This window comes from Phocoena phocoena, chromosome 20 (genome assembly GCF_963924675.1).
Source record: "Phocoena phocoena chromosome 20, mPhoPho1.1, whole genome shotgun sequence".
In the NCBI taxonomy this organism is placed as follows: Eukaryota; Metazoa; Chordata; class Mammalia; order Artiodactyla; family Phocoenidae; genus Phocoena; species Phocoena phocoena.
The window spans coordinates 13,396,787-13,410,089 of NC_089238.1; the positions used below are offsets into that span (position 1 = coordinate 13,396,787).

Below are 13,303 nucleotides of genomic sequence, written 5' to 3' on the forward strand. Positions count from 1 at the left end.
CACCCTTCCCCCAGATTCCCACCTGCCTCACTCCCTCACCTCCTGATCACCCTGCACGAAAGAGCAACCTGTCTGGGCCAACACCCATGCACTCCCCACCCCTCCGCGGGGCTTTTTTCTTCTACAGCACTTATCACCACCTGAATGCTATAAATGTGTTCCTCCTCTGTCTTTCCAACTAGAGGGTGCAAATGTGTTTACTCCTTGGATTCCAGGTCCCTAAAACAGGTCCTGGCACACAGTAGGTGCTCAAGAAACATTTGTTGAGTGACTGAATGATTGTAACTGAATGTTTTCCTATGTGCCAGATACTGCTCATGTAGTAGGTCATATAACCTTTACAACAACCTGGTGGGGTTGGCCCTTATTACTTCACTTTGAATATGAGGGAAACTGAGGCACAGAAAGGTTGACCCCACTAGGAATAGAAAAGCAGACAATCGAGCACCAGAGTCTGTGTGCTGAAAATAGGATGCCTTACTTCCTCCCTCAAAACTAATATTCAGAGTATTTACTCTGCGCCAGGCACCGTGCTGTGCTTGTTACACGTGTCGTCTCGTTACAGAGCGGGAGGGGTGACTGGCATGCTCACTTCCAGACTGGTAATCGGAGGTGCTCCTCAGACAGTCAAAGCCTCTTGCCCAAGGTCACACATGAAGCAAGTGCTTGACGGGGTTTGGATGGCCTGGTGGCAGCAAGGAACCCAGCCCAGGAGGCCCTTCCACCTCCCCATCCACGTCCTCTCACCTTCCGCTTGACAAATTTGTCCCAGTAGTTGCTGGGGAAAGACCTGCCAAGAGAAAGAAGCCACAAGACATCAGGGTAGGAGGGAACAGGAGCCACCAGCCAGGCCGGGGCGGGGGGGGGGGGGGGGGGGGTTGGAATTCCAATGCTTTTCTCACAGGAGACAGGGGGGGTCACATCTCACTCAGGGTCAGACTCTAAAGACTTCAGGCCAGGTGACTTTTGCCCAAGGTCAACTCTTACCCCGCCCTCCCCGGCTGCTGTTGTTGTTGGAGCCCAGGTGAGGCAGGCGGCTCGCATTCGGAGCTGGGATGTGCAAAGACCCCAGAACTGCACTCAGGTGGGGAGGAGTCGGGACCAGCAGCCTGGCCCTGCTCCGGTTCCAGGGTGCTTCCTCACACTGTTTAATTTTATTTGATGATTCTGGCCCTTTATTTACCAGTTTTCTAATTGATGAGTTGATGTTCCAACATCCTGCAAAGGTGGGCCAATGAGTTTTGCTGGGGGGGGGTCGGGGGTGAAGTGGAGATTTATTATGAATCCATGGATTTAGGCCTATTTGATGTGTGTTTCAATTTGTGGCACTTCCTATCCTTATCAACGCTCAAACTGTCCTTGATTTGTCCACGGGGAGCCCCTTCTAAGCTGGCAGCAGGGTCCTTTCAGCATGTCACCATTTTTCAGTGAGCACACCCTTGCTTTCTGACATAACAAGATAATCCAGGCTCATCTTACACTTCCCCGACCCAGCCCTGAAAAATCTGCCACTTCTCTAAGGAGTTTGGTTCCTTGTCACGGGAAATGGTATTTAGAATTCAAGGTCTTGGGCAGACACCATTTTAAATAGGTGTCTCTCTCTCTCTCTTAAGCATGTGTACTTGAATGTGTGTAGGTTAAATGTGTCTTTGATGGTGACGATGAGAGTACAGGATGTCCCTGGTATGGCCTCTCTCTCTCCTTGCACCACTTCACTAGGCAGGACCCCATAAGAAAATAACTTCCGGGACTTCCCTGGTGGTTCAGTGGTAAAGAATCCGCCTTCCAATGCAGGGGACGTGGGTTCTATCCCTGGTCCGGGAAGATCCCACATGCCACGGGGCAACTAAGCCCGCACGCCACAGCTAAGCCCGCAAGCCACAGCTACTGAACCCGTGCGCCTCAACGAGAGAGCCTGCATGCCACAAACTACCGAGCCCTCGCGCCCTGGAGCCCGTGCGCCACAAGGAAAAGCCTGCTCTCGGAAACAAAAGATCCTGCATGTGTACCTCAACAAAGATTCTGCATGCCGCAGCTAAGACCTGATGCGAAAAAAAAAAAAAAAGTGTCTTCATTAAAAGAAAAAAGAAAATGACTTCCAACCCTTACCTAGAGCTTACACTGCCCCAGAAACTACATTAACTCATTTCATTGTCACAAGGTCCTTGTGAGGTCGATGCTATTATATATCCCCACTTTACAGATAAGGAAACTGAGGCACAGAGAGGCCAAGTGACTGGACCAAGAATTCCCAGCTACAGTGTGGCCAACCCAGGGTTCCAACCTGACCTGGTGTTCTTACTCTAGACATGCCTCCCTCTAAGGATGCAGCCCCGCTGTATGAACAAATAAGATGGGACTTGACCTGGGGGAAAACGGAATGGGCTGGGAGTGTACTTTGGGGGTCCAGAGTCCCACCACGTTGCCCTCACAACCCTCATTTCCTCTCTGGGCTCAGTTTGAAAACCAAGTGATTTCATATATTTCCCACTCATGGCACCTGGTGAGAATCCCGCGTGGGGACAGAGTTTAAAATGCAGGTTCCTGGGTGCCACCTCAGATTCACTGAACCAGAATCCCCAGGGATGGGGCCCAGGAATCCCCATGTGTCAGCAGCACCCCCAGAGGTCCTTTAATGCAGGGGAAATTTGTCTGTATTACTAAGAGGAAGACAAAGGCTTGGGGAGAATGAGTCAGGACGGGCAGTGACTGGAACTCCGGCCTTTTGAGGCCTGGGCTGGGACTGGAGTGGAAACCCAGCTCTGCGTCCCCAACCCACCACGAAGCTGGGGCTGGGCCCTTACGGAGTGTTGAGCACCAGCCGGTCCCACTGCCCCTTCACGTCATCGTCTTCAGGCTGCTCCGTGATGTAGAGGCCGTCAAACTCCAGCTTCCGGGCCAGTTCCTTCTCCCGCTTAAAGATCACCAGGGGCACCTAGATCATGCAGGGAGGCAAAGGGGTGGGTGTCAGGAGACCACAGCCTCGGCAGGAGCTAGGACATCTTGCTGGAGCCTTTGTGAGACCCCACATCAGAGGAGCTTTCCCAGAGTAATCAGGGTAGTAGTGGGAAAATGCGGTCAGAGGGTCAGGGCTGGGATGAGGAAAAAACCCGGGAGAGCCCAGAACGGGCACCTGCTGCAGCCTGGGGCCTCCCAAGGGAAGGAGGAGGAATAAAACAGGCAGGTGAAAGGAGGTGGAAGTGGGGCAGAGCATTCCAGGCAGAGGGGACAGCACTTGTAAAAGTTCTAAGCCAAAAGAGCTCTGTTCGTCCAATTGTAAAGTATCAAGATTTGCTGAACAGTCAGTTCTCATGGAACCCATACTGAAGTTTTCGTAATACACCTTACGGGCCATCACAAGCTTCAGGCATAGTTGATGTCAGAATCCACATCCCCCTGTTGGCACCCGTGTTATGTCTGAGGCCCACAGACCCTCCCAGATATTAATTCACCAACTGACCAACATGCAGAAAATAAATATTCCCAAATGACAAATTTTGCTTCTTGATGCAGAAATTAACATCGTCACAGGACCCATCTCCTCAGCTGCAACCTGTATCAGTTCCCAGTTTGAATATCACCCTTGCTAAAGACCCCAATCCTGTACTCTGTCCCCCAGCCTTACCCCAACCCTAGACGCCCCTCTGTCCTAATCACTGTGTTAGATGCCCCAGCCCCTGCCCCAGGTCCTCTCAGCCAGTGCCCCGGCACACATCCCCTCCACACACACACACACGGGCACACGCGTGCACGCGCACATACACATGCCCCAGCCCCAAGGCTGTGGTCATGGCCCACCTTGAGACAGTTGTAGCCAATGATGCAGAGAAAGGCCACCAGCGTATGCAGAAGGCTTAAGCAACGCAAGGCAGGTTCCATGTAGCCCGTGCTCTCCTCCAGGAAGTAGTACACCATGTTCTCATCCTCGTCGCCCTCTGCTTCCTCTCCGGCCCCCGAGCCCCAGCCAGAGCCTCCACCTGACCCTGCTCCTGACAGGTCCCCAGCTGCTGAGCTCTCCATCTCATCCTCCCCCGGTGGAGAGTCTGAGACCTAAAGGGGGACAGACGTCAGACAGGGTGGGGACCCGGTGTCCCGGTACCTGGTCTGCCACACCCAAAACTGGGCCCTCGTCAGATACAGTCTCTGCAGGACTGTCCATCAAGATCAAGGGGTGGGCCCAGGACCCTAGCTAGCAAATCAGATTCTGTCCTGGGAATCTGGCTATTGAACCGAGTGACAGGAGGACTGAAAACAGAGTTGATTCGTCTTGATAGTGCAGCCCTAAAGAGACTACTTTTAACACTAATACTAAAATTAGTAGTAGCTGTCATTTATTTATACAGCACCTTTTTTTGTCAGGTACTATTCTGAGTGCTTTACATACATCAGTCCTCTTTTTTTTTTTTTTGGCTGGGCCTCGCACATCTTGCAGGATCTTAGTTCCCTGATTAGGGACTGAATCCGCGCCTTCAGCAGTGAAAGCGTGGAGTCCTAACCACTGGACCGCCAGGGAATTCCTCATGTTAATCCTCTTCTAATTCCCACAGCTCTAAGATGTAGGCTCTGTTATTATCCCATATTACAGACGAGGAAATTAAGGCACAGAAAGGTTAAGAACTTTGCCTAACATCATGCAGCCAGTGAGTGGTGGAGCCAGACTCTGATCCTACAGAAGCCATGCTCTGACCATTCTGCTAGACTGCCCCTCTGTCCTGTTATCTAGGTCTCGCGCAAGACCCCGAGGGTCCCTTTGTCCTTTGGGAGGCCTGCTTCATAGCCCTCTCCTCCTCTTCCATGAGCTGCCCATTTCCTCCTCCCCACAAATTTCTCTTTAGCTTATGTGAGAACAAAGAGATGTAACCGAATCAGCGGGTGTTGCAGAGAGGGGAAGGCCTGCACCCAGGGGCACAGGGCTGGCCAGTGGCAGAGCTGAGCGTGGAACCCAGGACTGATTCCCTGCACTAACTCCCACAGGGCACTCAGGCATCTGTTCCAGATGGACCCAGACACACATACTCACCACCACAGGGGTCTTAAGCTCCAGGTGTTCAGCCTGAACCTTCCTGGGGACCCTGAGCCCAACACCTTGTCCCTGGTGAACTGCAAGGGCCCTGGGAACCCGTTAGGGGCTGAGCCTGCCGCCCCACAGCCCAGGTAAGCGCCTGATCCTCCCAGCCCCTCTTGATCAGCACCTTATAAAACAGCAGGATGAAGTTGATGGCAAATGCCAAGAAGAGGGCAAGGAATCGCAGAGTGTAAAAGTTCCGGGAGAGGTAGTTCTAAGATGAGGAGAGAAAGAAAAAGACAGAGCTCACGGTCCACTTGCTTCCCGGGAGAATTTATCCCAACATTCACCCACAACCCAAGCACCGGGGTCCTTAATATCTGGTCCCACAATCTCCCATTTATTGAGTGCTTATTGTATACCAAGGCCTGGGCTAAGAGCTTTATATACGTGAAACTGTTTAATTCTCACCACAACCCTATGAAGTAGGTACTGCTGATATGTCCACTTTCTGGATGAGGAAATGGAGGTTCAGGGTGGTGAGCTGTCTTGTCCAAGGTTACGTAGCCAAGAAGTGGCAGACCTGGGCTTTGAAGCCAGGCGGTCCAGCTACAGAGTCCACACTCCCAACCATTCTGCCATGCTGCTTCCCGGGTGAGGGTACCCTGTCTGCTTTATCCCAGGCAGAAGACATCTACTTCCACCTCTCCCTTCCTCTTTTTCTCTCCATCCCCCATGCTTTCCCCAAATCCTCACTAAACCACCCTCTGTCCAACATGTTTCCCTCAGCCCCTCATGTCAGGCTGGCCTGGAGAGGAGATAGGACAGATGGAGCCATGGACCCCGAACTCCCTTCTTCCGGGCCTGGATGAGGAGATGAATTCTCCCCCCACAGGAGGAACTGGGGCTGGTGTGGCAGCTCCTTCCTGAAGGCTGAGAGCCAAGAAATTGGCCACGGTGGGAGGAACAGAGCCATGGCCTCAGTAGGATTTAGCTCTGGATAGAGGATGGGGGTGGGAAGCTGAGGCCGGTGGCCCCAGGTGCGCAAACGCGGGGAGGCTGGAATAAGGACTGTGAGCAGGGAGAGGCCGAGGAGCCAAGTGGGGACCACCTGAAAATGCTGCCCTGTGCCCAGGTCCTGCTCTGTCTGGGGACGTCTCTGCTGTCTGCCCATATCGACTTCCCCACAGAGATGAGCCTGGCCCAGGTGGGCTCAAGGACAGGGTTAGGGGAGACGTGGTGTGAATGTTTTCTGGGAGAGGAGGCTTCAAGGTGCCCTTGCTGGGTCCTCACCAAGAACTTCACCCTCTGTACTTCCAGTTCTCCCCAGAATTCCAGGTCCCCGCCTCCAGCCCCCTCCTTCTTTGGAGGGGGGAGAGGAGGAGCTGTCTTCTTGGGGGGTTCTGGTGGGGGTTCGGGGACTTCTTTCTTCTCCCCATTCTCAGCACTGCAGGGCAGGACACAAAAAGAGTGAGCAGGTACCTGGGAAATGCATTCATTCATTCATTCATTCAAAGCCATGAGCAGGGGCCCACCCCATGCCTGGTCCAGGTCTAGATGGTGCTGGGGACACAGTGGTGAGACAACTTCCAGCCCTGTCCCCATGGGGCTCCAGTCCAATGGGGGTACAGACCCGTCACCAGACAGTGGCAGCCCGGAGTGGTCGGGGGGTGGGGACGAGGGTAGCTCAGGGGCTTATGGGAGCCCAGAGGAGACACCTCTTCAACTTAGGGGACATGTCAAGGTCGGCTTCCCAGAGAAGGAGCCATGTGAGCCAAGATGGGAAGGAGGAGGAAGGCTGAGACGAAGCGCAGGAGAAGGTTTTACAGGCGGAGGGAACGGCTGGTAGAAAGGCTTGCAGGTTAAGAGAGGAGCGTTCATTTCTCTACTGCCTTTCACAGAGGCCCTCCTCTGGGCCTGGGCCTGGGATGGGTGATGCTGAGGTCCCAGAGTGAACAGGACATCCTCAGGCCCTGACCTCAGGAGGCTTCTAGTCCAGGAGGGAGGCAGTAATAGGGGCTGGGCCCCTTGGACCCAAGGCCACTCACTCGGCTTTCTCAGGCTCCGGCTCTGGAGGCACCTCCTCTTCCTCTCCATCCACCTGGCGGCAGGGCAAGTATCAGGGCTGAGCCTGCACCCCAAGCGCCTCTCAGACCTGCCTATTCCTCTCTGTGTCCCTTTCTGGCCCTTTCTCCTGGGCAATCTAAGTTTTACTCCCCCACCCCACCCCCCAGAAGAGGGATCATAATTCTCATTTTACAGAGGGGAAACTGAGGCTCAGAGAAGTGGAGTGCCTTGGCTAAAGCACCGTGCAGAGTCAGGCTGGCTCCAAGTGGAGCTCTTCTCCCCTCATGGCCTTCCATCACCTTGACAACCTTCCATCACCTTGACAACCGCACCCCCATGGCACTTATTGCACTGAGGGCCTGAGGATGCTTTAGGGGCCTCTGTCACGTGGACTACTTAATTCCCTACAACCGCCTGTATCTCTGAGGGTCTTTCCCAGTGTCTCTGACCCTATCTTGGGTCTTTTTAGTTCTTGGTCCTGCTTCTCCTCTAATTTGGTCTCTGGGTCTCTTGCTCTTTCTGGCTCCAGACACTTTTTCCTGTCTCTCCCAGAATCACTACCCTCTTCACCGGGAGACTTCCTCCAGGTCTCCATCTCTGCGTCCATCTCTCAGTGTGTCTCTCTTTGTCTCTGCGTATCTCTCAGGCCCTCTCTCCGCCCTTTTCCTCTCTCTGTGCACCGCTCTCCAACCTCTATTTGTCTCTCTTTCCCTCTCTCACCCTGCCTCCTACCCCAATCTCTCCAAAACCCTGAAGCCCCAGCCCGCGCTCTCACCCCCAGCTTCCTCTTGATGATGGGGGAGCCCTCGGGCGTGGGCGGCTCCGCCGGCGTCGTGTCACCCATGTCCCCGAGGCCGCCGGCCCCTTCGGGCCGGAAGGGACCATCCTCGGCCACGGCCACAGTCCCGTCGGGGCCTCCTGGGCCGACCTCCTGCGCCGCCGCCTCCTCGTCGCCCGCGCCCTCCGCGGAGTCGCCCGCGCCTTCGCCCGCACCTTCGCCGTCCACGTCGCCTCCGGGCCCGGCCGGCTGCTCGCCGTGCACCTCGTCGCCCGTGGGGTCGGGCATGCCCGCCAGGAGCTCGGTCATCGTCACCTTCTTGGCGCCCTCCACCAGGCCGCCGCCGAAGAGCGAGCCCCAGAGCAGGCGCAGCGCGCCCGCCGCCGCCCCCGCCGCCGCCGACCCCGCGCGCGCCAGCGCCCCCCAGAGCAGCGCGGCCACGGCCGTCGCGGCCTCGCGCGCCGTCAGCCGCCGCAGCCGCCGCACGCGCCGCCGCAGGCTGCGGTAGCTGAGGCCCCGCAGGGCCCGACCCGCCGCCGCCGCCAGCCGCGCCGTCGCGCCCGCCGCCGCCGTCCCCGCCACGCCCTCGGGCCCCACCGCGGCCTCCTCTGCGCCCTCGGCGCCAGCCTCCGCCGCGCCCGCGCCCTCGTCGTCGTCCTCCCCCGGCCCGCCCTCGGTCTCCGAGATCTGCGCGGCGATCTGCATCTCGAAGATGGTGTCCTCGCAGAAGCTCACGAAGAGCTCCATCTTCTCCGACTCGCCGCCCTCGTTCACCACGTCGAAGATGAACTGACGCTTCGACTCCTTCACCTGCAGCGCGGGGCGGAGGGGAAGTGATGGGGGCGCCGTCAGCGGGGACTTGGGACAACAGCGGTGGCAGCCACGCGTGTTCGCCGCTGTTCTAAGCATCGTCTTTTTTATTTTTGAAAGCGAACCTATATAGCGCTCGCTGTAGGTGCACTTGTAAGAACCTCAGCAAGGCTAGGCCCTGTATCCAGCATTTTATGTATGGTATCTCATTAAATCCGCACAAACCATCCTAGAAGTAGGGGCCGATATCCCCATTTTACAGATGAGGAAATGGAAGCCCAGAAAGTCACGTGTCCGGGGTGATGCAGCTGAGAGGTGGCAGGTGTAGGATTCGAACTCCCAGGAAGCTGGTTCCAGGATCGATGTTCTTGGCTTCGACAGACTGAGCATAGTGGTTGAGGGCAAAGGTTCTGCAGCCAGCCTGCCTGGGTTCGAACGCCAATTCTGCCACTGAGTTAGACTTAACGCTCTGGGCTTCGGTTTCCCCTTATGTAAATCGGGGAGTAATAGTAGGACCCACGCATAAAAGGGCTGGCGTGAGGATTAAATGAGTTAATAGATGCTGAGTGATTAGAACAGTGCCTGGCACCTACCAAACGCCATATAGTGCCTGCTGTTGTGGTACTGCAGCGTGAGCGCTAGAGGGCCACGCAGGCAGACATGGACTCCGGACCGGTAGGAGAACGTGGGAATGGGAAGGAGTGAGCAGGAGGAAGTGGGTGTTTGGAGGAATAACACTAACAGAAAGAGTGTGCACGTGGGGTGCACGTGAGGGGCGGAGCTCCCACAGGGTGTACTAGAGTGTGAAGGGCCAGTGGTGAACCAGGGCTTCCTGCAGATGCAGGGACGTGCAGACGTCCCGGGTGCAAGGACGATGCAACGGCTTTTACGCCAGATTGCAGAGGAGGATGGGTATACGGTGGTGCCCCGAGGGACACAGGTGAGTGTGCAAAACCTTGGGAGTTCCGGTGGAGTATGTGAAAGGGCCGACGTGCAAGAGCCTTGTGAGAGGGCACCAGGACTAAGGGAGGAATCGGGTGTGAGGAGGGCGTGGCGGCATGGGAGGACATGGGGAGAATGTGACTGTGCCCGGCTCAGTGCTCGGCGGACATGGGCGTATGGGGCAGAGGCATGCAAGGGCCTGGGTGAAACCGCGGGTGGGGAGTGTAAACGTGGGAGGGGTCTGCAATTCATATGGTCAGTGCATGTGCGGCAGGATGAGTGTGCAAGAGGACCCGGGAGTCAGTGTAAGAGGGCCCAGAACGTGAGGGCAGGGCTCAGGGTAGGGCACAAGCCCGGGCGTGCGTGAGCCAGGTGTCACTGAGGAGGAGACTCAAGGGGCCCAGGTGTTGAGGAGATGATGGGAGTGCAAGTCTCATGAACTGTGAGTGTTAAGGTGGGAAGGGTGTGCAAGAGCAAGTGGGGGGAGTGTGCAGGTGCCTGGGGGCATCTGAGGAGTAAAAGGGAAGTGGGAGTGCAAGGGGCAGGTAAGGAGCACGCAGGCTCGGCGTGCACCGTAAGTGCGGGCAGGAGGGCCACCTGGACAGCAGGGGCAGGGCCAGGGGCCGAGCGTGCGTGAGGGGCACATGGGAGGGTGAGAGAATGGGGGACGGGAACCACATGCAGGCTAAGTGTGTGAGGTGGGCTGGGGGTGTGCCAGGGCTACGTGAGCGTACTTTGGAGCAAGTGAGTGTGTAAGGGGCATTCAAACACTGGTAGGCTGGGCATATTCAGGGCACATCAGGTCAAGGAGTAGGCCTGGCCACCAAGGACACGCAGGGGCTCTTGTGGGTGAGTTGGTGAGGGTTGTCCAAGTGCTCATGAATGAGCATGGGTGTGCCAGGACATGTGTGGGTGAATGAGTGAGGTCGGGCAACCATATGGCATGCCAGGGCTGCAGGAATGCACACTGGCATCCTCAGAGTGAGTGTGCAAGAGAGGTGCACGCACACGTGGGCCCAGCATAAGTGGGAAGGGTATTGTGTGCTAGGAACTCAGAGGGCATTTGGGGGCACGAAATGCCAGTCATCAGGGCACCCTAGAGCCCCCACGGTGCGTGTGCAAAAGAGTGGGCATGGGCAGGCCAGGGCCGAGAGAGGGCATACCAGGGGCTGCTGGTAAGGTGAGCAAGGTGTGTGTAACCACGTGGGTTCAAGTACAAGAGTGTGGGTGTGGTCGCATCAGGATAAGGGCTCCCGGGGTGAGTGTGCAAGTGGCAGGCGTGGTGTGCGAGCAGCCACAGTGAGGGCCCACAGACGCTGCTGCATGTATAAGGGTATATGTCCATGCCGAGTCTGCACGAGGTGGGCATGGGAGAACCAGGGGTGCGCAAGGGCACAGCGGCACCCATACAACGTGTGCAGAAGGGTGGGCATGGGCTTGCACGAGCGGAGCAGGGGCACACCAGGGTCTGCAGAGCGGATGTGCGAAGTGTGCACAGACCCATGTGTGGTCCAGGCATGCCAGGAGCATGCCCCGAAGCCCCGGGAGGCAAGCATGCGCGTGTGCGGGGCCACCGACCTGGGGCATCTCCCACTGCGCGCGGTTGGTCTCCGAGATCTCGAAGTAGATACGCTCGATGCGGCGGGAGGCGCCCATGATCTCGATGCGGCCCAGGTAGGGCCGGAAGTACTCGAGGATGCTCTCGGCCAGCTCGAGGAAGTTGCGCAGGCGCGGGTCGTGAGGCACGTGCTCCGACAGGTTGGTGAGCAGCACGGCCACGTTGAAGCCGATGTCGCGGGCTGGCTCCTGGAAGCGGTTGGCAAACTCCTCGCAGTCGATCATCTCGTTCTCATCCGCTTCGGAGCATGAAAGCAGGAATTGGATTTCTGGACCAGTGAACTGCTTCTGGCTGTCCATGGCCTGGAGGGTGGGCAGGGGTGAGCGGGGGAGGTCAGAGGGGTGGCCTAGGGAGCCCCAATGCCCTTCCCGAAAGAACTATGGACTTTTCATAAGGAGAGAAAAATCCAGAATCATATAACCAGCACCCAAGGCTGACGCCCAGCAGGTTGGTATGGGTGAGGCTGTACCAGCTATTAAAACACTAAATGTTTTGGGACTTCCCTGGTGGCGCAGTGGTTAGGAATCTGCCTGCCAATGCAGGGGATACGGGTTCGAGCCCTGGTCCGTGAAGATTCCACATGCCGCGGAGCAAATAAGCCCGTGCGCCACAACTACTGAGCCTGTGCTCTAGAGCCCGCGAGCCACAGCTACTGAGCCCACGTGCCACAACTATTGAAGCCCGCACGCCTAGAGCCCGTGCTCCCCAACAAGAGAAGCCACTGCAATGAGAAGCCCGCGCACTGCAACGAAGAGTAGCCCCCGCTCGCCGCAACTAGAGAGAGGCCGCGCACAGCAATGAAGACCCAATGCAGCCAAAAGTAAATAAATAAATTTATTTATTTAAAAAAATACTGCATGCTGCATTTCCACAAAGCTGAGCAACCATCCACTGTCAGATAAAGTCCATTTTCAGAGATGGTAAGATGTGAATTGATGAAACTCAGCACTTGTGTAGCAGCTGGTAAAGAGATGCTGCCCCAAGCTCCCTGCCTGCCATCCTGGTGAGTCCCCGCAGGCCTGCTCTCCACCCATCCTCCCCCCACATGATGACACCTGTGGTCTGTACCAGAGGCTTTCCTGACCCTCTGGCTGCAGCTGGGGCCTGTCCAGCTGAGGTCGGGGAGCAGCAGGAGAATGGACTTGTGGCATTTCTGTCCTCGGCTCCCTCCCTGTGCTGGCTGTATCTCTCTGCCAAAGGTCAGTTCTGCCGTCCTGTCCACACAGCTCCTTCTGTCTCTGAGTTCGATAATTACACTTTCCTCCAGGCCAGCCCCCTTACAGCTAGCGCCCTGACTGATACATGCCACCACCTCTGCCCCTTCCCCAAGGCCCTTTGGTCCCCCATCCTACCATTTCCAGCAACTAAATAACTGGCACCGGACACCATGGAGGCCTCCAAATTTCAACTGGGAATAAAGTCGTATGCCCATCACCCCAGAACATATTTTCAGCTACTATATATGTAAGAACTATAACACGACAGGTATGATTGGAGCCCTCTGTGTACCTTTCTCCTGCTCCATTAACCCCACCCTCCCTCAAGGTATCCACCAAGGAGTTGGTGTATCCTTCCAAAGAACTATGTGTAACGTGGATGGACCTAGCGGGTATTATGCTTAGTGAAATAAGTCAAAGACAAATACTGTATGTTATCACTTATATGTGGAATCTAAAAAATAAAACGAATGAATGAATATAACAAAACAGAAACAGACTCACAGATATAGAGAACAAATTAGAACAAACCAGTGAGGAGAGGGCATGGGGGGAGGGGCAAGATAGGGATAGGAGATTAAGAGACACAAACTACTATGAATAAAATAAATAAGCTACAAGGACATATTGTACAGCACAGAGAATATAGCCAATATATATATTTTTTTCGTTACGCGGGCTTCTCACTGTTGTGGCCTCTCCCATTGTGGAGCACAGGCTCCGGATGCACAGGCTCAGCGGCCATGGCTCATGGGCCCAGCCGCTCCGCGGCATGTGGGATCTTCCCGGACCGGGGCACGAACCCGTGTCACCTGCATCGGCAGGCGGACTCCCAACCACTGCGCCACCAGGGAAGCCCATAGCCA

General features: G+C 56.1%; 1 protein-coding gene across 2 annotated transcripts in view; it reads right to left on the minus strand.

Moving 5' to 3' along the window:
* The window catches only part of RYR1 (ryanodine receptor 1), a 117,694-nt gene that overhangs the window by 5,047 nt on the left and 99,344 nt on the right, over window positions 1–13,303 (minus strand). For both annotated transcript variants that reach the window (XM_065899310.1, XM_065899309.1), the window contains 8 exons: window positions 11,181–11,522; window positions 7,848–8,660; window positions 7,054–7,106; window positions 6,299–6,452; window positions 5,193–5,279; window positions 3,799–4,050; window positions 2,805–2,935; window positions 748–790 (listed from right to left, as the gene is read on the minus strand). In XM_065899310.1, the coding sequence (XP_065755382.1) occupies window positions 748–790; window positions 2,805–2,935; window positions 3,799–4,050; window positions 5,193–5,279; window positions 6,299–6,452; window positions 7,054–7,106; window positions 7,848–8,660; window positions 11,181–11,522 (1,875 nt within the window). The remainder of the gene's footprint in view (window positions 1–747; window positions 791–2,804; window positions 2,936–3,798; window positions 4,051–5,192; window positions 5,280–6,298; window positions 6,453–7,053; window positions 7,107–7,847; window positions 8,661–11,180; window positions 11,523–13,303) is intronic.